This window comes from Bos taurus, chromosome 27 (genome assembly GCF_002263795.3).
Source record: "Bos taurus isolate L1 Dominette 01449 registration number 42190680 breed Hereford chromosome 27, ARS-UCD2.0, whole genome shotgun sequence".
Classification (NCBI taxonomy): domain Eukaryota; kingdom Metazoa; phylum Chordata; class Mammalia; order Artiodactyla; family Bovidae; genus Bos; species Bos taurus.
Genome location: NC_037354.1, coordinates 27,101,429 through 27,126,142, shown reverse-complemented (window position 1 = coordinate 27,126,142; position 24,714 = coordinate 27,101,429). Strand labels below are relative to the sequence as shown.

Sequence of the window (24,714 nt, the reverse complement as noted above, 5' to 3'; positions counted from 1 at the left end):
ATAATTTATATCTAAACTCAATAACAGCAAAAATGACAATCTGCCAAGGAATAAACTTAAAGTAAACTACGTAAGACCCATTTTAAAGACAACTAGGCAAGCTTAGTAAAACATCAAAAAAGGTCTAGAGAAGACATACTGAGTTCCTGGACAGTTAAGACTCAAAACTTTAAATTAATTAAATCAATACACTCCAGAAGCAACAGCAAGAAAAGATGTCAGCAGGATTTTTCATCAAACCACACAAGCTTATATTAAAGTTCACTAAGAGAAGAAAATAGTCAAGAGCAGTCAAAAAAATGTATTTTTTGAGAAAATAAGACCAATAAAGAAAAATTCACTCTATTAAACATAAAAAAAAGTTTGAGAACTCCTAAAGTGAAGTCGCTCAGTCATCTCCGACTCTTTGAGACCCTGTGGACTGTAGCCCATCAGGCTTCTCCATCCATGGGATTTTCCAGGCAAGAATACTGGAGTGGGTTGCCATTTCCTTCTCCAGGACATCTTCCCGACCCAGGGATCGAACCTGGGTCTCCCATGTTGCAGGCAGACTCTTTCCAGTCTGAGCCACCAGGGAAAGGGAAAGGGAAAGTCACTCAGTCCTGTCCAATTCTTTGCGACCCCATGGGCTGTATAGTCCATGGAATTCTCCAGACCAGAATACTGGTGTGGGGAGCCTTTCCCTTCTCCAGGGGACCTTCTCAATCCAGGTATCGAACCCAGGTCTCCCACATTGCAGGCGGATTCTTTACCAGCTGAGCCACAAAGGAAGCCCCAGGGAATTCCTCTATTAAACATAAGCAGTACACAAAAACAGAAATTAAAATGGTGTGGAATTGGTATAAAAATAGATATAAATCAATGGAACAAAATATATCATGTTCAGAAACAGAGCTATGTAAATATAGAAACTTGACATACGATAAAGGAGGCATTTCTCATCTTTGACAACCTGCACAGGAAAACCCTGATTCAAGCCACATTACCTCTTATTTCCGTCACCTCCACTGTCTTCTCAAAACAGAAGTCAGAGTGATTCTGTTAAAAAATGTTTCCATTTAAAGAATTATATACCATAACCAAGTGAGATTTATCCCAGCAATGTAAAGGTGGCTCAATATAAGAGAATCAATCAATGTAATACGTAACTTTTACAGAATGAAGGAAATACACCTGACCATCTCAACTGACATGGGCATTTGACAAAATCAAATACTCTTTCATGATATAAAGTCAGAAAACTAGGGACAGAAGGGAATTTCCTCCACACAATAAAGAGCACTTATGAGAAACGCAGTTAACATAATACTCAACGGTAAAAGACTGAAGATCTTTTCACCTAAAATCAAGATCAAGACAAAGATACTCCTTCCACCAATGCTATTGAACAGAGTACTGAAATTTCTAGCCCCAGAGAAATTAGATATAAGAAATAAAAGGCAATAAATTGGAAAGAAGTAAAACTCTATTCACAGATGACATGACTGCGTCTATAAAAAAAAGTCCCAAAGAAACCACAAGAAACTTACTAGATCTAATAAGCAAATTCAGTAAAGTTGCAGGGTACATGATCAAGACACAAAAACCAGCTGAGTTTCTAGACAACAGCAATGAGCAATCTGAGAGGAAACTTAAAAAGCAATCTCGTTTACAATAGCATCTAAAAAAATAAAATACCCAGGAGGTGAAATGAAAAACCTGTACATCACAACCTACAAAACATTGCTGCCAATTAAAGAAGACATTTCATTCACGAAGAAGACAAGTTCCACCACAACAAATGGAACACCACCTGTGTTCACGGAAAGAAGACTTAATATTGTTAAGATGTTATACAACCCCAAGCTATCTACAGATTCAACACAATCTCTATCAAAATTCCAAAGGCCCTTTTTTTTGCAGAAATGGAAAAGCTAATCCTCAAATTCATATGGAATTGAGAATTCCCTGGTAGTCCAGTGATTAGGACTCATCACTTTAACTGCTGTGGCCCGGATTCAATCCCTGGTCAGGGAACTAAAGTCTCGTGAGTCACCAAGCATAGCCAAAAAAAAAAATTCATAGGTAAAATGGTTCCACCACTGTAGAAAACAGTTCCTCCAAAAGCTAAACACATAATTATCATATGATCCAGCAAGTCCACTCCTAGGTACAGACCCAAAAGAAACAAGAACTGGAAACAGGGACTCAAGTAGATCCTTGTAAGCCAGTGTTCAGCGCACCATTATTCACAATAACCAAAAGGGGGGAAAACCCAACTGTCTGTCAACAGATGAATGGATAAACAAAATATAGTATGTACACACAACGGAAACACATTCAGCCATAAAAAGAAATTAAGTTCTAATACATGGTACGACGTGGATGAACCTTGAGAACATCATGACAAGTGCAAAACAACAAATATGATTCCACTTGCATATACTATCTAGAATAAGCAAATTCATAGAGAGCGAGCATATCAGAGGTTACCTGGGGCTGGACAGAAGGGCAGTGGAAAGCTGTTGCTTAATTAACCAGTTATAGAGTTCTGCTCTTCAAATACACCAAGCAGGTTCCCTCAGAGCCTTTGCACTTTCGTTTACCTCAGATAGCCACAAAACTAGCTCTCTCACTTCCTTCAGCTCTTTACTCAAAAATTACCCAGGTGGCAAAGAGGATAAAGTAATCCTCCTGCAATGCAGGAGACCCGGGTTTGATCCCTGGGTGAGGAAGATCTCCTGGAGAAGGGAATGGCTACCCACTCCAGTATTCTTGCCTGGAGAATCCCATGGACAGAGGGGCCTGACAGGCCACAGTCCGTGGGGTTGCAAAGAGTTGGACACGACTGAGCAACTAACACGAACAAAGAGTGAAGTAAGTCAGAAAGAGAAAAACAAATATCATATATTAACGATATATGTGGAATCTAGAAAAACAGCATTCAGTTCAGTTCAGTCGCTCAGTCGTGTCCAACTCTTTTCGACCCCATGAATTGCAGCACGCCAGGCTTCCCTGTCCATCACCAACTCCTGGAGTTCACTCAAACTCACGTCCATGGAGTCGGTGATGCCATCCAGCCATCTCAACCTCTGTCGTCCCCTTCTCCTCCTGCCCCCAGTCCCTCCTAGCATCAGAGTCTTTTCCAATGAGTCAACTCTTTGCATGAGGTGGCCAAAGTACTGGAGTTTCAGCTTTAGCATCAGGACTGATCTCCTTTAGAATGGACTGGTTGGATCTCCTTGCAGTCCAAGGGACTCTCAAGAGTCTTCTCCAACACCACAGTTCAAAAGCATCAATTTTTCGGTGCTCAGCTTTCTTCACAGTCCAACTCTCGCGTCCATACATGACCACTGGAAAAACGATAGCCTTGACTAGACGGACTTTTGTTGGCAAAGTAAGGTCTCTGCTTTTGAATATGCTATCTAGGTTGGTCATAACTTTCCTTCCAAGGAGTAAGCGACTTTTAATTTCATGGCTGCAATCACCATCTGCAGCGATTTTGGAGCCCCAAAAAATAAAGTCTGACACTGTTTCACCATCTATTTGCCATGAAGTCATGGGACCAGATGCCATGATCTTCATTTTCTGAATGTTGAGCTTCAAGCCAACTTTTTCACTCTCCTCTTTCACTTTCATCAAGAGGCTTTTTAATTCCTCTTCAAACGGCATAGATGATCTTATTTGCAAAACAGAAACAGAAACATAACGCAGAGAACAAACGTATGGACACTAAGGTGGGGAGAAGGGGGGGATTAATTGGGAGACTGGGATTAACACAAATAGCTAACTAATGAGAACCCACCACATAGCACAAAGAACTCTACTCAGTGCCCTGTGGTGACCTAAATGGGAAGGAAGTCCAAAAAGAGAGGATATATGTATACGTGTAGCTGATTCACTTTGCTGTACAGTAGAAACTAACACAACATTGCAAAGCAACTATACTCCAATAACACTAATTCAAAAAAAATTACATTCTCAGCCAGGCCTTGCCTGACCACCTTACTTTAAAATTTCAGTTCCCTACCCTCATCCACACTCCTCATCTCTCCTTCATTATTCTCCATGGAATTGTCACCTTCTTGACATACCAGGCATTTGACTTATAGCCTATCTCTCTCCAAAATGTAAACTTCCCAAAACAGAGCGATTTGTGTTTGTTTTGTTCACTGATGGACCTAGAGCGGCGCTCGGTAAATATCTGTGTAATTAAGAAGGGGAGATCACTGTTCAATAGCATGAAAATCTAACTGCCCTACCCATAGACTTCAACTCCCTAAAAATTAACGTGCCTAAGTACTCTGATTTAAAACACTACTAAATTAGCATCTTAAGGATGTTAATATCCGCTTCTGTAAGGAGAATATTTACATACTGACACATAACCAGAAAACAACTCAATTTTAACCAGGAAAAAAAAAACAATAACAACAACAAAAACAAAATTAAAGACTGAATATTTTGAATTCAAAAATCCAACATGATTTGTTACATTACACAAAAGGGAGGCGGAAAAGGAGAACGAAGATGCCCATCCCTAAGGAACCTCCCACCCAAAGCCCAGAGACCTACTCTGTGGGACTCAGAACCTCCAGATAAGAGAAGGCTAGAAAGATACCCCAGGGCCTGGAGCCTGAAGCAAGGTTGGAGGGACACGTTACCCTGAGATGAGCCAGTTCAACGGGACTCGTCCATCAGCTGGATGACTTGTGCAGCGACCCAACACCACAGCCTCGAACCAGGTATCAGGGTTCGATACCGATTCAACAGACTCCCGCGCTGCGGAGCCCACGCGGGAGGATCACGGCGCACACAGTGACGCGTCACTCCTGGGACACGGACCTTCCCCTCCCCTCCGTCCGGGCTCCGCCACGCCCCCAAGTCCTCCGCTCCCGGAGCGCAGAGCTGCAGCCCCTCCCACCCAAGCCCAGCTGGCTACTCGGCGCGCATGCGCAATTGGGGAGGGGCTCGCCGCCGCTAAGCCCTACGGGAAGTGTAGTCTCCGCGCGGGCGCCGGTGGGCCGCCCGAGTCCTACGTCTCAGCGGTACCTGGAGAAGTCAGAACAGCCTCCCCTCAGCCGGGTCCTCGTCTCCATCTTCACACCTGTCCGGTCACCTCACGCTCACTCCCCAGTCCCACGCGCTGGGCTTCCGTCAGAGCGGGCCGCAGAGGAGAGCCCGAGACCCGATACTCGCTTCAGCGGGCTGTGCTGGAGGAGGCGGGGTCCACTGCCCGCCTCCCGCCGCCCCCCTCCCCGCCCCCTCCCCTCCTCCCCGGCGGGCGTCGGGCCGGTGCCCGGAGAGCGGCGGCGGCCCCCGCAGCGGCCGCTGGAGGGGCGGCGGCGGCGGCGGTGGGCGCCGCGGGCGATGCCCCTGCCCGGCTGCTCCGGCGCGGGGCGGTGCGAGCGGCGGCGGCGGCGGCGGCGGCGGCGGGGGAGCAGGCAGGGGGCGGCGGCTGCCACAGAGGGGCCGAGAACTGGCGGCGGCGGCGGTCGTGAAGGGCACCGGCGGCGGCGATGATGGTAGTGCTGATGTGAGTGTCTGCTGACTGGGGGACCCGGGGGCTGCCGAGCCCGAGGCGGGCGGCCCGGCGCAGAGCGGGAGCGGGAGGCCAGGGGCGGCGGAGGGATGCTGAGTGCCCAGTGCGGAGCCGGGAGACGCCGCCCGCCCGCCCGCCCGCTCGCCCGGCCGCCGCAGCCCGTCCGGGAGAGGCGGGGATCCCGGCGCTGCGGCGGCCCGATGTGGGGGTCCCGGGCAGAGGCTGGGGCAGCGCAGGCCGAGGGGCGTCTGCGATTGTTCTCAACACCCCCTCCCCCACCCCACCCCGTGTGTCTGTTTGTCACTTGCAGCTGAAGATGGAAAGAGCCAGGCGAAGGGGAGGCGGCGGCGGCGGCGGCGGCCGTGGCCGCGGCGGCAAGAATGTAGGGGGTTCTGGCCTAAGCAAGAGTAGACTGTACCCCCAGGCCCAGCACTCCCACTACCCCCACTACGCGGCTTCAGCCACCCCTAATCAGGCTGGGGGCGCAGCCGAAATCCAGGAGCTGGCCTCCAAACGAGTGGACATCCAGAAAAAGAGGTTTTACCTAGACGTGAAGCAGAGCTCGCGGGGCCGGTTCCTCAAGATAGCCGAAGTCTGGATAGGGAGAGGCCGGCAAGACAATATCAGAAAGAGTAAACTGACCCTCTCCCTGTCGGTGGCAGCGGAGCTGAAGGACTGTCTAGGGGACTTCATCGAGCACTATGCCCACCTGGGCCTGAAAGGCCACCGGCAAGAACACGGTCACGGCAAAGAGCAGAGCTCCAGGAGGAGACAGAAGCACTCAGCGCCCTCCCCGCCGGTCTCGGTGGGGTCCGAAGAGCACCCTCACAGTGTCCTCAAAACAGACTACATCGAGAGGGACAACAGGAAATACTATCTAGACCTGAAGGAAAACCAGCGGGGTCGCTTCCTAAGGATTAGACAAACCATGATGCGGGGTACTGGCATGATAGGTTATTTTGGCCACACTTTGGGCCTGGAGCAGACTATTGTCCTCCCAGCTCAAGGAATGATCGAATTCCGTGACGCCTTGGTTCAGCTCATCGAAGACTATGGCGAAGGGGACATCGAAGAACGCAGAGGTGGAGACGACGACCCCGTGGAACTCCCCGAGGGGACTTCTTTCAGAGTGGACAATAAAAGGTTCTACTTTGATGTGGGCTCTAATAAATATGGAATTTTCCTGAAGGTAAGTGAGGTGAGGCCACCTTACCGTAATACTATTACCGTTCCGTTCAAGGCTTGGACAAGGTTTGGGGAGAATTTTATCAAGTATGAAGAAGAGATGAGGAAAATTTGCAACAGCCATAAAGAAAAGAGCATGGATGGCAGAAGGGCCAGTGGTGAAGAACAAGCGTGCCTCGACTAAGATGAAAGTGAACTCCATCAGGCAAAAGTTAAAATCATAGATTGGCTAAAAGAACTGATCCATACTCATTTGAAGAAATTTCTCCTCTTTGGGGGCCCTTTGTTATCAGTAATACCTCTAGTAGTTTATACTTCAAGGAGTCTGATTCTTATGTTATGTTACCCGTAGAACACTCTAATTCTTATGGGAACTCCTGCCTTCCCAGAGCTAAATAGTTTAGCTGCTTCAACTGCTCCAGACTATTGAAGTATGCAGATCAGCACAAAGTATGACATTCTGACCTTCCAAGTACCCTAGCTAAGATTTACATTGCACTATGACATAAGCCTGAAAAAATACATATACCTAATATGGAAGTGTGAATTTCTACTTAATAAGTTCCCCCAAAAAAGGATTCCATGCCTACTTCATTAAAAGCTGCTAGGATTACCTGTAGGACAGTTACCACAGAAACAGAAATTGACTTCTATTTATTTATTTATAAAAGGACAAGTTGAAATACATTCAATGTCCATTGGATAACTGAATATTAAACAGTCCCATTAAAGAATCAAATCTTAGTTACTATAGTATGCTATAATTTCAAATTTTGTGGTAACCCTACAGTTTACACTTGCCGTATCAACGCCATGAAGAGTTTTTATTGGTTATTCTAAGCTAGTTACAATCCTATCTTCACCTCTGATGATTGTACCATATATTATTAGTGGCTTTCCAAAGTTTCAGGAATTACTTTTTATGTCACTGTTGCGTGGGAGGCTTCATCCTATGGCTTTGCTATGGAAATCTTGATATTTTAGCTTTTCATACTAATTTGAAGGTTGTAAGAGGTTCTTTCCCAAAATATATCATAGACTCAAGGTGTTACAGTTTTTGCTGCTGCTTTAACACGATTTCAGAGGGGTTGGTGCACCAGTTATCTGATATAAAAACACATCTATAATAATATATTTTAGTAGCACTTTTAGCACCTTAAGACCATTTCAACACTTCCAGTATAAACCTGACTTTTACAGGTGTTTTAATTCCAGGAAAAGTTTTCTCTTTTCTAAAAAGCATTTAGAATAAACATAAAATTTCAGCCTGAAAAAATATTATTTGAAGATTGGTTATAAGCATATTTGAAAAGAAAATTCAGGCATTTTCCAAGGTGCTCTTTATGATACTTAAAAAAGTTTACTTACACAAGACTCACCCATTTACTTGTATGAAAAATTACTTTCCAGGAAGTGCCACTGCAATTTTCCAACACCTAAGCAGTTTTTTAAACAAGTGGATATAATGTATATGTGTACCAACCCACCCTGTATTAACTGACTGAAATTTTATCTGTTGAGCTGCATTTTATTCTGAATGAAATTACTGTCTTTTCTCTTGGCTTTCCTCACCTCCCACACAATAAGTCCATATAATCATGTTTAGGAGCCAAACACTGATTTCAACCCCTAAATATAGCTCTCATTGATGAGAGCTGACTGCACGGATTGAGATCAGAATGTAGCTCTTCTTCTATACGCTATAAGTAATTCACAATTATTTTAACAGTTGTTTTCCCTCCAGAGGTTGTCCCCCAAAAGGTCACTAAATGAGATGAATTAAGAAAATTAATTTCACTAATTCATGTTACTTAAAAACAAGCAGTCAGTAACCCAGATGTATATGCTGGTGTTGGCTTACGGATTGTATTTCCGGTTTCCTCAAACAGTGTGAAGGAATCTCACTAGTTCATTATAATTGTGGACCATCTGGATCACTGTGGAACAGCTGAAGGTTAGAAGATGATGTTAGTACTAGAGTTAATAGCACATGGTGGGTGTTGAGACTCTAAAAGTAGCAAGGATCTTTAAACAGTCCTCACTGTAAAGTAACTATTATAGGCTTGATAAAAAGTAGCTTTGGGGTCTAGGAAGGAATGGTGTGCCCTTGAATTACAATACTACTGATTGCTTTGCTGCCCATCATAGTGCCTATGAATAATAACCTGTCAGATTTTGGCAAACTGGAGCTGTGAATATTCCACTATTTGAGCATTCCTATCACTATTGCTGTGACTGTGTACTCTCTTAAAACCTTCTCTTCTAATATATTTATATCCGTTAAGTCTAAATAATTTCCTTTTTGGATTTTACTCTGGTAAGATTTGAGTGTGTGTGTCTATATATATATACATATATGTGTATGTATATATGTGTGTTATATATATATACACACACACACACTACTATGTCAGACGTAAATATCTTTAACTCATTGTATATAAATATTATTAGTTTAATTTTCATTAACAATTTAAGTTAAAAATGGGTTAAGCAGCCAAATTTTCTACATGGTATGTATACTTCAAAGTTTTTACCATCTCAAAGCTATAGATTGCATAGATGCATATATACCGGCAGTTGAATATACTTTAAAATCATTAAGCCTTCTGCCAGTCCTTTAGTTTCTTTTTTTTCCAAAGTTAATGTTCACTGAAAAAGGAAATGATGCTATGATTTTTTGATACTTAAAATTTCCAATCATTCATTAGCCATAATCCAGTAAGATCCAGTCCAAAACTCTGGTATTAGGACATGTATTGCCATGTATCTTATAAAATAAGCTACTACTCTTATCTGTGCAATATACATTTTATTTATTGTCATTTGTATCACAAATGGAGCTGCACATGTACATGGTATTCTTCAAAATACTAGGATCCCTGCCTTGAAGATATAAAACTCTTAAGGCAACTGGATGTTAGCAATCAAAAAGTGAGCATTTAAGTTAGTAACCAAAATTACTCTTTCACTATATAATTCTAAAACACTGATGATGTTTGCACATAATAATCCAAGCATAATGTGGTACAGACTCAAAACTGTAATCATATAAGCTGATAGTACAAAGTCTGGAAACGGGTTCCTCTTCATTGTTGGCAGTGTGCTCCTACCAATTGAAAGCAGCACTAATCTGTTGCTTATATGCAAGAGATGCAATGTATTATAAAAGAATTCAACTTCTGCCACATTTTATAATTTTCCTTGTTAAAGCCCCAAACTGCCATGTCCCTTAAACTTGAGTCAAACACAAGCTTATTTGCACTAAAGAGCATGGCCAAAAATAAATGACAGGGTGGAAAAGCTAGTTGGAACCTCTTGAAATAATGGGTTCTAATGGGGGAATTTCACATTTGTCTATTTGAAAGCTATATGGTCCAGGCAGACAATCTGTCAGTTCACTAATTTAATAATGCACTTTACCTTTTGTATATAAAAGATGTACATTTATGCCACTTGACTGGTGGGACGTGTTTCAATAACTGTGTAGTTTAGAATCTGTAGGGTGAGCTCTTGCATGCATATGTTTATGTTGGAACTGCTGTAGTAACAAGTTTCCATTCAACCAGTGTCATGGAGAAGGGTAGAAGATGCCTCTGAAGTAAATCCCAAGACACCTAACAAAGAATTTTAGAGTTCGTATTTGTATTCTTAAGGACTAGAATCAATTACTAAAACTCTTTCTAGCCCAGACTAGTATTACAGTTGAGATTATATCTAATTGAGACTCCCCATAATACCCTGAAAATGAATTTTGGGAATTTGTGCAAAAAAAAAAAGCTTTTAATGATTCTGTTTCATTTTTGATGCATGTTTCACTTACTAATGAAAAGACAGTACCTGGTACTGTATTAGAATACAAAGTATGATTGGCTGATATGGCATCATTAAGAAAATAACCAGACTAGAGACATAAAGTTCAAATTAAGGAAATGCAAAGAAACTAAGAACAACTGCTAAAATAAATATGACGTTATTTCAAAATTTGCAGAAGAGCTAACTTTCACCAACCAAAAAGGGTATTAGGGGATTTAGTGTATCCTTCCATCCTGAAAACTTCCTAAGATGTACATTTGAAAAGTAGATAAATGTTGCTTAATAATAGGTTGTATGTACTTTACTAAGAAACACTGTGTACTAACGATTCATCAAGAGTATACTATATTTACTGCATTCATTTTATATATGTGGATAAGAATACATTATATAGAGTGATCCTATCTTAATATACTCATGTATTTATATTGTAATTTTGCAAATATTTTCAGTAAAATAAACATTTATCTGAGCTGCACAATCTGAAGAGGATGAAATTGAAATATACCCTCAGACATTCAGTTTTAATAAGCAGCTGCCATGGAAAGTTGATATATGTACTATCATTCCTTTAGATTTTATGTTTATTTTAATATTTAAATAGGACTTGATTGGAAACTTGAAGTAGTATACTGAAAATAATTTCTTCATAAGTATGAGTTTCCTTTTTTCCTGCTTATTTCCAAGTGTCTTTCATTGGAACTATTTATAAAATCTTATTCCAAGCTTTATGTAAGAACTTTGCTTAGTCACCACGTAGTTTGAAGTCTGTCTTTTACCAAAACACCAAACATCTTTGGCAGGATAAAAGTCTAAAGTAAACCACAAAGAGAATTTAAAATTGACTCTATGCCAACACAATAATACAGGTGTAATATTTATCCCTGCCAAATACAGATTCTTAAAATCTTTCTGGAATTTCCTTCAAGATTCCTTGAATTTCATAGAGAAATGATGGCTCATGGCTAGCCCATCAGAGGAAGAGAGGAGAGATGTTCGCATGCTGTTAAGACAATCTATAGTCCACAATGCTGTAGAAATGAGGTACAGGGAAATGTGTTTTTCCCAATTTAATGTCTTGTGAAAATTGAGTTTTTAGGTCACAGTTACTCTGTCATACTCAAATTTATGTAGAAAAACAGTTTATATGTTAGTGTATTTTCTTGAGTAATGTCAAAAATTAATCTTTTCTCCTTAATTTGACATGGCTTTTTAAGTAATTTAAATTTATTTAATCAATATTTTTGAATAGGGAAAACCTGCATATAGTACAAAATTTAGATGCTCCAGATTGATAGACACTGAAAGGTAGCAACTAGTGTTACCAATTTCTTGTGTATCCTTCTAGAGTTACTCTGCATATACACACATATATATATACACATATTCTTTTAAAACATACAATTAAAAACATATAGACACTCTCTTGTACCCAGTAGTATCAGTAGTAGATCTATCATTATAAGTGTATTTTCCCCCTTCTCCTTTAGATGCCATGTTTGATCTAGTTACCATAGCATTTAATTTGAGCTATTTATGACACCAAGGGAACCCCAAGGAAATTTCGAATGACTCCCATTGGAATTTACTTGAAGTGCAAATATATGTACATATCAGTTTTTAAATGTATAAATATTCAGTTCTCCTTCCTTATTCCAAACTACTTTGTGCTCATATCTCTCCCTCTTCTGCCCCTCAAAAAAGTGGTGGTCTTTTTCTTTATGTGATACAGTTCAGGATGTGAAATTGTTTACCCAAAGATTATTTTAAATTAACTGTGTCCTCACGAAAAATACCCATATTTAAAAGCTTTAATAAATTGTCACTTTTAATCAGTTTTTACTAATTATGTTACTATTATTTTTATATAAGACCTTACCATTATTAGAGAAAATCAATACTAGAACCACCACAAAAGGTTACAACCTGTTGAAGATTGTTGATTTAATAACATGAGCATTTATATATATAATAAGAAAAGTATCGTTATTAATGAATCATTCAGTTAGCACTTAGTCAAATCAAGACTAAACAAAAAACAGAAAATGCTAGTTCTGTTTATTTAAAGCATTGGGTCCCTTTGAGGGACCGAGTCTATCAGATTTCCTTGAGACCAAAAGGTACTATGATGATTTGGGAAAAGATTAAATACCTTAGGGCTATGTAGTTAAAAATACAACTAAACCATTTCTATTCTCTGCCAGAAGAATATTTGTTTTAAAATGTAGTTGCATAATTACTATTCTTGAAAATATAAACAAAGTTGCTTTAATAGTTCCCCAACCCCTCCTTGCAAAAAGTCATAATTCTCTTTTTATTCACATCAAGGAGGCATTTTAAGGTCACTTTTCTAATAGCCAACAGGAAAAGATTATGATATGAAAGATTAACGTCCCATACTTGAACCATGAAGGATCCTATCTAGTTATGAATTAAAGCAACCAAAGTAAAAACTCCAATACCATTAGAAATATCTTAAAGAGTATATGGGTTGAGAAAGAATTTTTTTATGGATTAGTATATGTAAACTTTATGAAAATGTTTAAAGACTTAAAAAATTAAAGCACTTTAATTCATCTTTAGAATAATCATAATTGATGGCATGATTTTCTGTTTGTAACATGAGAAAGGTGTTGTTAGAAAGCGAGATTGTCTTAAACATATATTTTTAAAGCTTAAAAGTTTGCTTCTGTCATTTTAGTGAACAACTCACTATCCTTTGCAGAGTCTATTACATTGGTTAAGATTTCCAGGTATTTACTTGTTTAAGCTTAAAATGGTTTGTAGTTATTGTTCCTTTCTTAAAGAGAGGGATCAAAAGGAAGGTAAATTCACCTTTGGAAAGAGTTTTGCTCACATTTAGGCTAAAAATATTAATAATTTTCCATCCTTGTAGCTCAGTCAGTAAAAAATCTGCCTGCAGTGCAGGAGACCTGGGTTCCATCCCTGGGTTGGGAAGATCCCCTGGAGAAGGAAATAGCCACCCACTCCAGTATCCTTGCCTGGAAAATCTCATGGACAGAGGAGCCTAGTGGGCTGCAGTCCACGGGGTCGAAAAGAGTCAGGCACGACTGAACAGCTAAAACACATCCTTCATTAAAGAGAAGTTTCCCATGTTGATGCTTTCTGGTAAATTTTTTTCCAAACTTTACCTTCTTTGCAATATCCCTTGTGAGAGAGCGCTTAGCCTTATTGAGGCCAATAACATCTAGTAAATAAAATCTTACTGGAAATGAATTAGTGCTGCTGTAGTGGAAGTAGTTGGTAATGTGAATGTGGAGAGAATACTCTTTTAAATGAGATATACGATTTCTTCTTGAGTGTTGTTTACTTTTTTCTAAGATTGAATAGTCGTTGTCTGTACTTTGATTTTTACCTCTTTATACTTCATTTCCATATTATTCTACTCAAACTATTCATTGTTTCCAGGAAATACTAGGAGTAAAGAAAAAGGAAAGTAATCCCTAAGAAAAGAGTTTACAGTATTTAAAAATTTTAAAGTCACTCAAAGTGTAAGATTGTGGGGAAAATGCTTTTTTTGGTTTTAGTCTTTATCAAGGGATTACCTTGTAGGATCTGCCTGCAGTGTAGGAGACCCAGGTTCGAACCCTGGGTTGGGAAGATCCCCTGGAGAAGGAAATGGCAACCCACTCCAGTATCCTTGCCTGGAAAATCTCATGGACAGTGGAGCCTGGTGGGCTGCAGTCCATGGGGTTGCAAAGAGTTGGGCACGACTGAGCAACTAGTACTAATTACTTAGATCGTAAAGTATCTACCTGCAATGCAGGAGACCCAGGTTTGATCCCTGGGTTGGGAAGATCTTTTGATAAGTCTTTATCAAGATAGCAATATAAATCTGATTATTTGATATGGGTAGAGGCAGAATGTCTTAATCTGAGATGCCTATATTGAAATATTCAGTATTTTGGTTTTTTTAGAACAAATAATTGTGTAAGATAATTCAGGATTTTATTTATGGTTTGTTGTGGGTTTAATGAAGTTGTCTAGAGGTCACAAATATAAAAGAAGAAATAGAGAAGACAAAGGTGGTGGCTGATTATTTTGCTTGACTGTAACAAAAGAAATCAGTCTAATAGAACTGAGGTAAATAAGTCCTTCTCAGAACAAAATCTATTTATTTAACCTTTGAAAGAGCATTTGAGAAAGAATGATAAGACCTAATTCTGCCAGTGTATGGCCTGACCCTGAGCAAATTATTTAAGTTTGGTTCGATTGTTTCTTTATATGAAACATGAACAATTTTGTCCTAGAAGCTAGGGTTCCCTCCTACTCTAAACTTTTAAAATTCTGTATTGAAGGAGAGCGAAAGAAAAAAATAGATGAAAAATACCTGAACTGGTAAGTGTAACAGATGCTCTCTTTATATTAAAAACAACTGTAATAATGTAACAACCTGAGAGGATGCCAGAAAGACTAGCAGAAGTATCAGTTGTAGAATGTGTGTATCCCTGTAACCACACAAGATAAGATTTTGTTCCTAGCCTTCTTTAGAACCAAATTGTTGTATACTTACTCCATAACTATCCTAGGCTTTAAATTTTTTACCAAATATTTTTGTTGTCTATTCAAGGTCTGCTTTTTGGAAAGCAGCATCTCTAGGTCTATACATACTGTAGTCATTTTTTTATATTAAGAATTATTAAAGTTAACATCAGTTTTTGAAATGCCATTGTTCCAGAATTAACCATAAATTATATTGCTAAATAATATACTGCAATTATCATCACATTGGTCCCTGACAATCAGATACTTCCTTTGACCCCAATCTCCTTGGTCCTATTGAATGTCCTATATTACAAGTCATGACATTTAACAGAGAATATCAAGAACGCTGAACTTCCAACAGTATTGTTCTGCTGTAGAGGACTGTAACTACTAGGGTGTGCCAAGATAAAACATAATAAGTTTGTTTTATTTTTGTTTTTAGCCTTGAGAAACTGCAGAGGTTGGTGACTGGAGAGACAAGAAGCATCACACGGGTTTTTGTCTCAGAGGCTTTTATTTAGGCATCCCAGTCCTGCACTGAGCACTGCCAGCATCACTGCCAGTAGGGGGAGTTGAAAAGAGTGACTGGCCTCCCGGGTGGCTCAGCTTTAAAGAACCCGCCTGCCAATGCAGGAGATACGGGTTCGATCCCTGGCTTGGGAAGATCCCCTGGAGAAAAAATGGCAACCCAATCCAGTACTCTTGCATGGAAAAATCCCATGGACAGAGGAACCTAGAGGGCTTAGAGTCCATGGGATGGCAAAGAGTCAGGCATGACTTAGCAACTAAACAACAGCAATCACAAAAAGTGACACCTTTCTCTCTAAACCCGTCTTTTGGAGGCCCATTTCTTTATCAAAGACAGCATTTTAGAGCAAGCAAAGTGTATTTTGAAGTGCATATACACATATGTGATCTGTCAGTTTCAAAAATACCTGTGCACATAAATTCCATTGCAGAAGCATTTAATGAAAGCCTGGTGGTGGTTCATGCTAGTAATCTGATCAACAGATTCTGTAGAGTGAATTGGCTGTTGTAGAAGGTTGTTTTTTTTTTTTCTCTCCTTGTCCTCAAAATAGCAGATCCATTTTAGATTCATGATTGCTTCTTCTTCAGTGTAGTTTGAAATCTAACTCAGATGAAAAATAATACTTCAGTTTGGCAGTTCTTTACCCTGGCCATTTTGTAGAAATGTTTCTCAGTTTCCCATTTCAAACCCTCCAAGCAGCTTTACCAAAAGAACACACCTAAGTGACAGAATTACCCAGCAAATGAAACAACAAAATCTTGAGCTAATGACTTAGGAATAAAGATATGGATACGTACAAAACACCTTGTATGTACAAAACTTTTGTACAAAATGTACGGAACTTTTCTTATCATTTGCTAATTTACTTCAGAAACAGCTATATTTTATTTCTAGGTCCTTTAAACTAGCAATGTGATTTATACCAATGATTGTCAGTCTAGAATTTAAATAAGTAGAATAGTCTGAAGTTTCAGTTGCATTTATTATGGGGTTTTATCTATTGGTTAGGATGCATAAAGGGCTTGCCAAGTGGCTCAGTGGCAAAGAGTCTGCCTGCCAATGCAAGAGACGCAAGAGACTCGGGTTCTAGACTCACAAGGCCTCTTCCTGAGTCAGGAAGATCCCCTGGCCCCCTGGAGGAGGAAATGGCACCCCACTCCAGTATTCTGGTCTGGAAAATCCCATGAACAGAGGAGCCTGGTAGGCTACAGTCAGTCCACAGGGTTGCGAGTCAGACACTTTTGCATCAGACACAATTGAGCAACTGAGCACACATAAACACATCGATCGTTGTTGAGTAAATTCCCCCATGAGGGTAAACCATGTTATTATCAGGCATAAAAATAGAACTTGAAGTTCTGCCACTTATAAATAATCTTCCTTATTTTTCCCGTCCCTTCTGTACATTTTACCCTATTGAAAGTGGTGGTGGTTGTTCAATTGCTAACTCATATCTGACTGTTCACAACCCCATGGCCTGCATTGTGCCAGGCTTCCCTGTCCTTCACCATCTCCCAGAGTTTGTTCAAACTCGTGTGCATTGAGTCGGTGTTGCCATCCAACCATCTCATCCTCTGTCGCTCCCTTCTCCTCCTGCCCTCCATCTTTCTCAGCAACAGAGTCTTTTCCAGTGAGTCGGCTCTTCGCATCAGGTGACCAAAGTATTTGGAGCTTCAGCTTCAACGTTAGTCCTTCCAATGAATATCCAGTGTTGATTTCCTTGAAAGTGGTTCAGTTCAGTTCAGTTCAGTCGCTCAGTCGTGTCCGACTCTTTGCGACCCCATGAATTGCAGCACACCAGGCCTCCCTGTCCATCACCAGCTCCCGGAGTTCACTCAGACTCACGTCCATGAAAGTGGTTAAGGACTCATTTTCTCCCACTACCACCATGGCCCCTCTTTATCCTATTTATTTGTTCCAATGACTATTGAAACACCACAACGAAAGGCTAAAGCTCATTTTGAAAATGTATAAATGGCCCTATGAACTTGACTTTGGACTCTAAGAAAGAAGGGCTGCTGCTTCACTTAACTAATTTCAGCACTGATTAGAACTTCTGTATAACAGTTTAAGATGAAGAGAAAACATTTTACTTGGGATGATACAGCCTGAAGGGTCAGTTACTCCCACTTTTCAGTACCCAGCAGATCTTCAGAAAATATTTTGACTAGCATGATTGACAGGTAATTTCAGAAATGAATTTAGCCTCTAGGAAAATTGCACCATGACCATTTTCAAACAGAAGGTGTTAACAAAATGGAGAGTCAAATAAGATTTATCAGTACTAATAACTACTACCATGCTCTAGGAAGTACTAATAACTATTGTCTTCCATGCTCTAGGCTTTGCTAGACATCTTCTACCATTCAGTTCAGTTCAGTTCAGTCACTCAGTCGTGTCCGACTCTTTGTGACCCCATGAACCACAGCACGCCAGGCCTCCCTGTCCATCACCAACTCCCAGAGTCCACACAAACCCATGTCCATCAAGTCAATGATGCCATCCAACCGTCTCATCCTCTGTCGTCCCCTTCTCCTCCTGCCCTCAATCTTTCCCAGCATCAGGGTCTTTTTCAATGAGTCAGCTCTTCGCATCAGGTGGCCAAAGTATTGGAGTTTCAGCCTCAACATCAGTCCTTCCAATGAACACCCACGACTTATCACCTTTAGGATGGACTGGTTGGATCTCCTTGCAGTCCAAGGGACTCTCAAGAGTCTTCTCCAACACCACAGTTCAAAAGCATCAGTTCTTCAGTTCTCAGCTTTCTTCACAGTCCAACTCTCACATCCATACATGACCACTGGAAAAACCATGGCCTTGACTAGATGGACCTTTGTTGGCAAAGTAATGTCTCTGCTTTTTAATATGCTGTCTAGGTTGGTCATAATATTCCTTCCAAGGAGTAAGTGTCTCTTAATTTCATTGCTGCAGTCACCATCTGCAGTGATTTTGGAGCCCAGAAAAATAAAATCGGCCACTGTTTCCCCATCTATCTGCCATGAAGTGATGGGACCGGATGCCATGATCTTCATTTTCTGAATGTTAAGCTTCAAGCCAACTTTTTCACTCTCCTCACTTTCATCAAGAGGCTCTTTAGTTCTTCACTTTCTGCCATAAGGGTGGTGTCATCTGCATATCTGAGGTTATTGATATTTCTCCCGGCAATCTTGATTCCAGCTTGTGCTTCTTCCAGTCCAGCGTTTCTCATGATGTACTCTGCATATAAGTTAAATAAGCAGGGTGACAATATACCGCCTTGACATACTCCTTTCCCAATTTGGAACCAGTCTATTGTTCCATGTCCAGTTCTAACTGTTGCTTCCTGACCTACAGTTATCCTCATTTTAATATAATTTTCTAGAGTCTTAGAAACTGGTTCAGAATATATTTGATGCTTACTGACACAAAGCCAAAGAGTGCTCAGTTAGGCCAGACTGCATTTAAGACTTAGTCTGAGATTTAACCCCCAACTAATAAAGCACAATCTACCCCAGCCACCACTGTCAATAAATCTGCCTACAGTTACTGGGAATTCTTTTTAATCCAAAACTTCCCTACACCTGGGCTGGTACCACCAAAAGACACTTACTTATATGAACATTTATCTAGCTGGTTAAAGTATGATGCTAATCCAACTTACTTGATTTTTGTTGTAGATTATAGATTGAATCTCTCATCTTGACCACTTATTTCAAATAAATGTGAATAATTCTTTAAAGAGATCAGATGATGAAAATGCAGATGATCACCCCAATTCTACCCAAAGGGAACAGAGGAAACAAATTACTATTCACTGTGGGTCAGTTCAGTTCAGTTGCTCAGTCATGTCCGACTCTTTGCAAGCCATGAACCACAGCACGCCAGGCCTCCCTGTCTACCACCATCTCCCGGAGTCCACCCAAACCCATGTCCATTGAGTCGGTGATGCCATCCACCCATCTCATCCTCTGTCATCCCCTTCTCCTCCTGCCCTCAATCTTTCCCAGTATCAGGGTCTTTTCCAATGAGTCAGCTCCTCACATCAGGTGGCCAAAGTATTGGAGTTTCAGCCTCAACATCAGTCCTTCCAATGAACACCCAGGACTGATCTCCTTTAGAATGGACTGATTGGATCTCCTTGCAGTCCAAGGGACTCTCAAGAGTCTTCTCCAACACCACAGTTCAAAAGCATCAATTCTTCAGCACTCAGCTTTCTTTATAGTCCAGCTCTTACATCGATACATGACCACTCGAAAAACCATAGCCTCGACTAGACGAATCTTTGTTGGCAACTGTGGGTCTACAATTTAATTTTCATGATCCAAAGTCAACTGGTTATGTCAAACAGGTCTTAGCAATATTAGAGTTTCATTGGGCTTTTTTTTTTTTCTTTTTGGCAACTTTTTCTGTCATCCTGCTCTTTCTGCATTATTCCATTCATTTTCATATTTTAATTACCAAGTTTCTTCTTTTTCTTCTGAACTCCAAAAGGATGAACTGTGATGCCTGCCCTGTTTACAGATCCAGTGGTTTTCAAACTTTATGGGAATTAGAATCACCTAGAGGGTTTGTTAAACCAGTTTAGTGGCCCTTACCCCCAGAGTTTCTGTTCCCTTAGGTTCGGGGAGTGAAGAGAGGACCAAGAATTTGTATTTCTCATATATTCACAGGTGACCCCATGCGGCCAATATGGGGACCAAACTTAAGAACCAGTACTCTAGGCTGATATGATTCTACCTTAGCTACACAAGATGCTGAAGCAGAAACTTGGATCAAGACAACTGTAGCATCTTGCTGGGAAAAAGATTCAGCATTATTCCTTCTGCTTTAAGAAGTTTACAGATCTCAAAGTTGACAAAAAGATGGTTTTTTGCAACTTTTTCTGCCATCCTACTCTTTCTGCTTTATGCCATTCACTTTCATATTTTAACCTTTTTGAATAAATTGACTAGAGGTTAGGTAAAGAATTATTTTCTTCCCTTTTTACCCTTTCATTACATTTAAGAACTTATTAGTTCCCTCTGATTTTTTGACAGCTATCTTGAGATAATTCTGATTGGAATTAACCATTATGAGTCCTTATATGAAAAGCTTAGCTTTCAGATTTATGGAGACTGTAACATATTTTTGATTTATTGATAACTGCTAGATAATTCTTACTAAAGGAAAGTGAATAATTTCTATACTCAAGAATTGTTAATACAAGTTTTAGTGAATACTAAGTATTAGGACTTGAAGGGACCTTGCAATTAGTTTGGTCTCTTAAATTTACATTTTGTGATATACTCCGTGTACTTCAGAGGTTCATAATTACTAAAATAGGCTAGGTAAACAGATAATAAAGGTTAAAACTTAAAATGCTACTTAGCTCTCAAGATACATAAGTGGTAAGAAATACAGTATAATTTCTTTTGAAAGACTAATATTTTCACCATCTTCCTGAGTCCTATCTATATGCAGAGGATAGAGGAAATACACACTATAGTACTTTTTTCAGATTAACAATTGGACCCATTGATTTAAATTTAGAGATACTTCACCAAAATACTGGGAATATTATTTGGAAATATAACTAACATATTTAAGAATAATTCATCTTATATTTGCCAACTTGAGGACATTCTATAATTAGCATGTTGATCAACATAGCTATTTTATATATTAATATAATTAATAAATATGACTATATGTAAACTCTTAGCAGCTGTCATTTTAGTGGATCAGATCCTATCAAAAATACTAAATTCGTATGTATACACTTGGTGGTTCTGCAAGTTCATTAACTTCTCTTTGCAGCTTCAGTGATTAGCGACTGAATGAGTGAATTCACAATGAGCAAATTCCTAATTGTGAAAAAGATTAACTGCTGATCTAGCAGAGATGGGCTTCCCTAGTGGCTCAGCTGGTAAAGAATCTGCCTGCAGTGCAGGAGACCTGGGTTTGATCCCTGGGTGGAGGGTTTGATCCCCTCACACATAATGCATAAAGGTAATTAATAAATCAGAAAAATAACTGGACTGTTGTAACTTTGATAACTCTTTTCTACTTAGAGTGAATTTCTTAGAAATAATGGTTAGAACTTTTGTAGTCAGGTCCTCTGTTAATTTAACAGGATAAAGAAGTGTGATTTCAATTTTTCTAATATTATTCTGAAAAAAGAGGAACTTTGTCACTTCCTCCCACCACTTGTTATTGTGAAACAAGAAGCAGCTTTCTAATTTTCATGAGCTTCACTACTTAAATGAATTAGTTAAGACAGGTTCCATGAAATTTGCCCTTCAAAATGAAATCCAACTTTAATTTTCATAATAAATTTTTTATTTTTAATCATTCTTTTCAGAAAGGATTTTTTTAAAGGAATAAATTTAGTATTATTTTTGCTTTTTTGAAAGTACGTATACAGGCTTATTTGGAAAGCCATGACAGTATGGTAAATTGGAAAACCACATTATTGGATATTATCAAATAAAGGTTTTCTTTATAGAAATCCAGATTAAATTCTGTTTGAAGGCTGAAGAAATAATATTTTCACTTTTTTTTTTTTTTTGCACTACTAATTTAAGATGGAAAGAAGCCGTGAAGTTTGCTAATTTCGGCTCGGATAGTCTGTATTACAGATTAGGCTTCCAAGAAAGTTGATTATTGTTGCAAATAATACGTGTGATTCTCTCCTGCAGAATTTCAAGGCTTTACAAAAGGCTGAAGGATATTAGTGGCAATAATATCTAAATTCAGGGATCTAGTGTAAACCAATATGAAACTCAGTTCTCATGTGGAGAGTCCACTTTTTTTTCTGGTCACTTCTTAAACCATTTGTGCTTTCTGTGATACTATAACATATCCAAATTTCAAAAGGACAAATACTAATACCTTTAAGAGAGAGACCTGAATACATTGAAATATATTATGCCAAAGTCTATAAACTGTATATGTATTATATATTTCTAACTAGCTAACTAAATTTTATTCTACAAGATTATTGTGTGTGTGTGTATGTATAAAATTATAAAGAGAGACCAGTTCTTTCTGCATCCCCTTCCATGCCTTGGAGAAGTAAGGACAAATTGGCTTCATCTTGTTTGTTACTATAATTGGTTGGCTGCCCTAAAGTGCTGCATTGAGAATTTGAAATTTGCATCTAGAGGGAAAGAGAGAAGAACAACATTCATGCCAAATATTTGCTATTTGGCTAAAGTCGTCTCTGCTTTAGAGCTATAAAGTTCTCATTGTAGTTCTGAAATTTTCTAACTTAGCCAGACAACTGGCCCTTGGAGCAGAAAACTGTCATATGACTCACCTAGGAATGTGTCTCTTCTAATGCTTCAAGAGAATTTTGTGTTAATCTAATGGTCCCTCCTTTAACACAGCAGAGAATCTCTTCTGTGCCTCTGAAGAACTCAAAGGACCATGGTCATGATGATGTCATCAAGAATATCCTTCGGCATTAAACTCTATATTTGCCTTTAATGAGTTCTAACTTCCATTAAAATGACAGCATTTTCTCCCTTTAAATCAGCCCAGAACCTCCTTGGTGGTCCAGTGGTTGAGAATCTACCTTCCAATGCAGGGGATGTGGGTTTGCTTCCTGGTTGGTGAACTAAGATCCCATGTACTATGCATTGAAGCCAAAATTCAGCCTATACATTCTGAAACATTAGCATACATAGTAATTAAAAATGCAGGTTCTTGTCCCTATCCCTAGAGATTCTGATTTTGTTGGTCCAGAGTGAAGTTTGAGATTGGCTTTTTTCATTCTGATACAGATGGTCTGGAGGCCATTCTTTGTCTTAGACTTACAGTCTTTCTTCCATATCATTTTTGTAGCTGAAATTGCTTAAATTTTAATACTGTCAGCCATAACACGATGGAAGATGAGTTTTTGGTTATGTTATTAACAGGTAATATCTGTAGCTCTCTAAGAGAGGCTGAATACACAAATCCAAGTATTTAAGATTTTGTGCTGTCATATTAGGGGCTTCCCTGGTGACTCAGATGGTAAAGAGTCTGCCTGCAGTGCAGGAGACTTGGATTCCCCGGGTTCAATCCCTGGGTCCGGAAGATCCCCTGGAGAAGGGAATGGCTACCCACTTCAGTATTCATTGGCTAGCTTTCTGGGCAGTGATCACTGGGAATGTTAGTTCCCCCTCCTCTGAAATTCAGGTTCAAACTTCTTGACGTGTACCTACCGGTTACATTCTCCCCAGATCTGACAACCAAGATATTCTGAGTCTTTCCAGCCCAAATCAAATCCATAGGTAATTTGTCTTCTCACAAGTTGACCAAGTCTTGAATAACTTTCCTCAGCCTTATTTTTTTCGGCTATAACTTACAATTTAGTAGAAGTAGAAAAACATATCTTTAATCAATCTGAATTCCTCACTTCTAATCTTGCTCAACTTGTGTTTATGTGTGTTTAAAAGACTACATAACAAGAAATTTACTACCTTAACCACTTCTAAGTATATAGTTCATTGGTGTTTAAATATATTCAGCTTGTTATACAACCAGTGTCTGAAACTTTTTCATCTTCCAAAACTGAAACTCTATACCCATTAAACATTCCTTATCCTACCATCCCCATCTCCTGGCAACCCCCATTCTACTGTCTTCTCAACCTTTTTTCTCTATAAGCAAGATACTTAACTGTTCTTCCATCAATAATGGGTTTATAATTATTGCTACTTAGCTCTCCAAGTAGAATCCTTATATATCCTATATTGTTATAATTATTGTGCAAAAAGATTTACAATTACAGGACAATTACGCTTCTATTAAGAGCCCCTTATAATCTTTGGGTGACTATGAATGAGGATATTTTATTTTGGAAACTTGATTTACAGGGAAAGGTAACCCTTTATTCTTCCTGAGACTGAGAGGATTCCAATGGAATCTTTGTGCCTGTTTGTTGGAAGTCTCAAGTTACAGTTAGTTACCAGTGCAATTAGGCTAAATCCTGGAATTTCCTAAACTTTTCCTATGTACATCCTAGAATTGTCTTCTACTAGACAATTCTTGTATAATATAATAGATTACTTGTATAATATATATTTGTATATATAATAGATTGAAATTTACTTGTATAATATAATAGATTGGAAATTTTTCTGGTGTTTGACAGTGTTTTTTTCTTTTTAATTTTATTTTACTTTTAAACTTTACAATATTGTATTAGTTTTGC

General features: G+C 39.4%; 2 protein-coding genes across 11 annotated transcripts in view; one reads left to right on the top strand and one right to left on the bottom strand.

Annotated features, from left to right (window-relative positions):
• Positions 1–5,116, bottom strand: part of WRN (WRN RecQ like helicase) — a 127,140-nt gene extending 122,024 nt beyond the window's left edge. For 6 of the 8 annotated variants that reach the window (XM_024986202.2, XM_059882175.1, XM_024986203.2 and 3 more), the window contains exon 1: positions 4,644–4,799. The gene's annotated coding sequence lies outside the window, so the exon portion shown is untranslated. 8 annotated transcript variants of the gene reach the window in all.
• Positions 5,117–5,418: 302 nt separating this feature from the next.
• The window catches only part of PURG (purine rich element binding protein G), a 40,686-nt gene continuing 21,390 nt past the window's right edge, over positions 5,419–24,714 (top strand). For 2 of the 3 annotated variants that reach the window (XM_024986352.2, XM_059882355.1), the window contains exons 1-2: positions 5,419–5,515; positions 5,832–6,710. In XM_024986352.2, coding sequence (XP_024842120.1) covers positions 5,838–6,710 — 873 coding nt within the window. In that variant the 5' untranslated portion in view covers positions 5,419–5,515; positions 5,832–5,837. Of the gene's footprint in view, positions 5,516–5,831; positions 24,640–24,714 lie in introns of those variants that run through there. The other variant, XM_024986351.2, reaches the window with a different exon arrangement.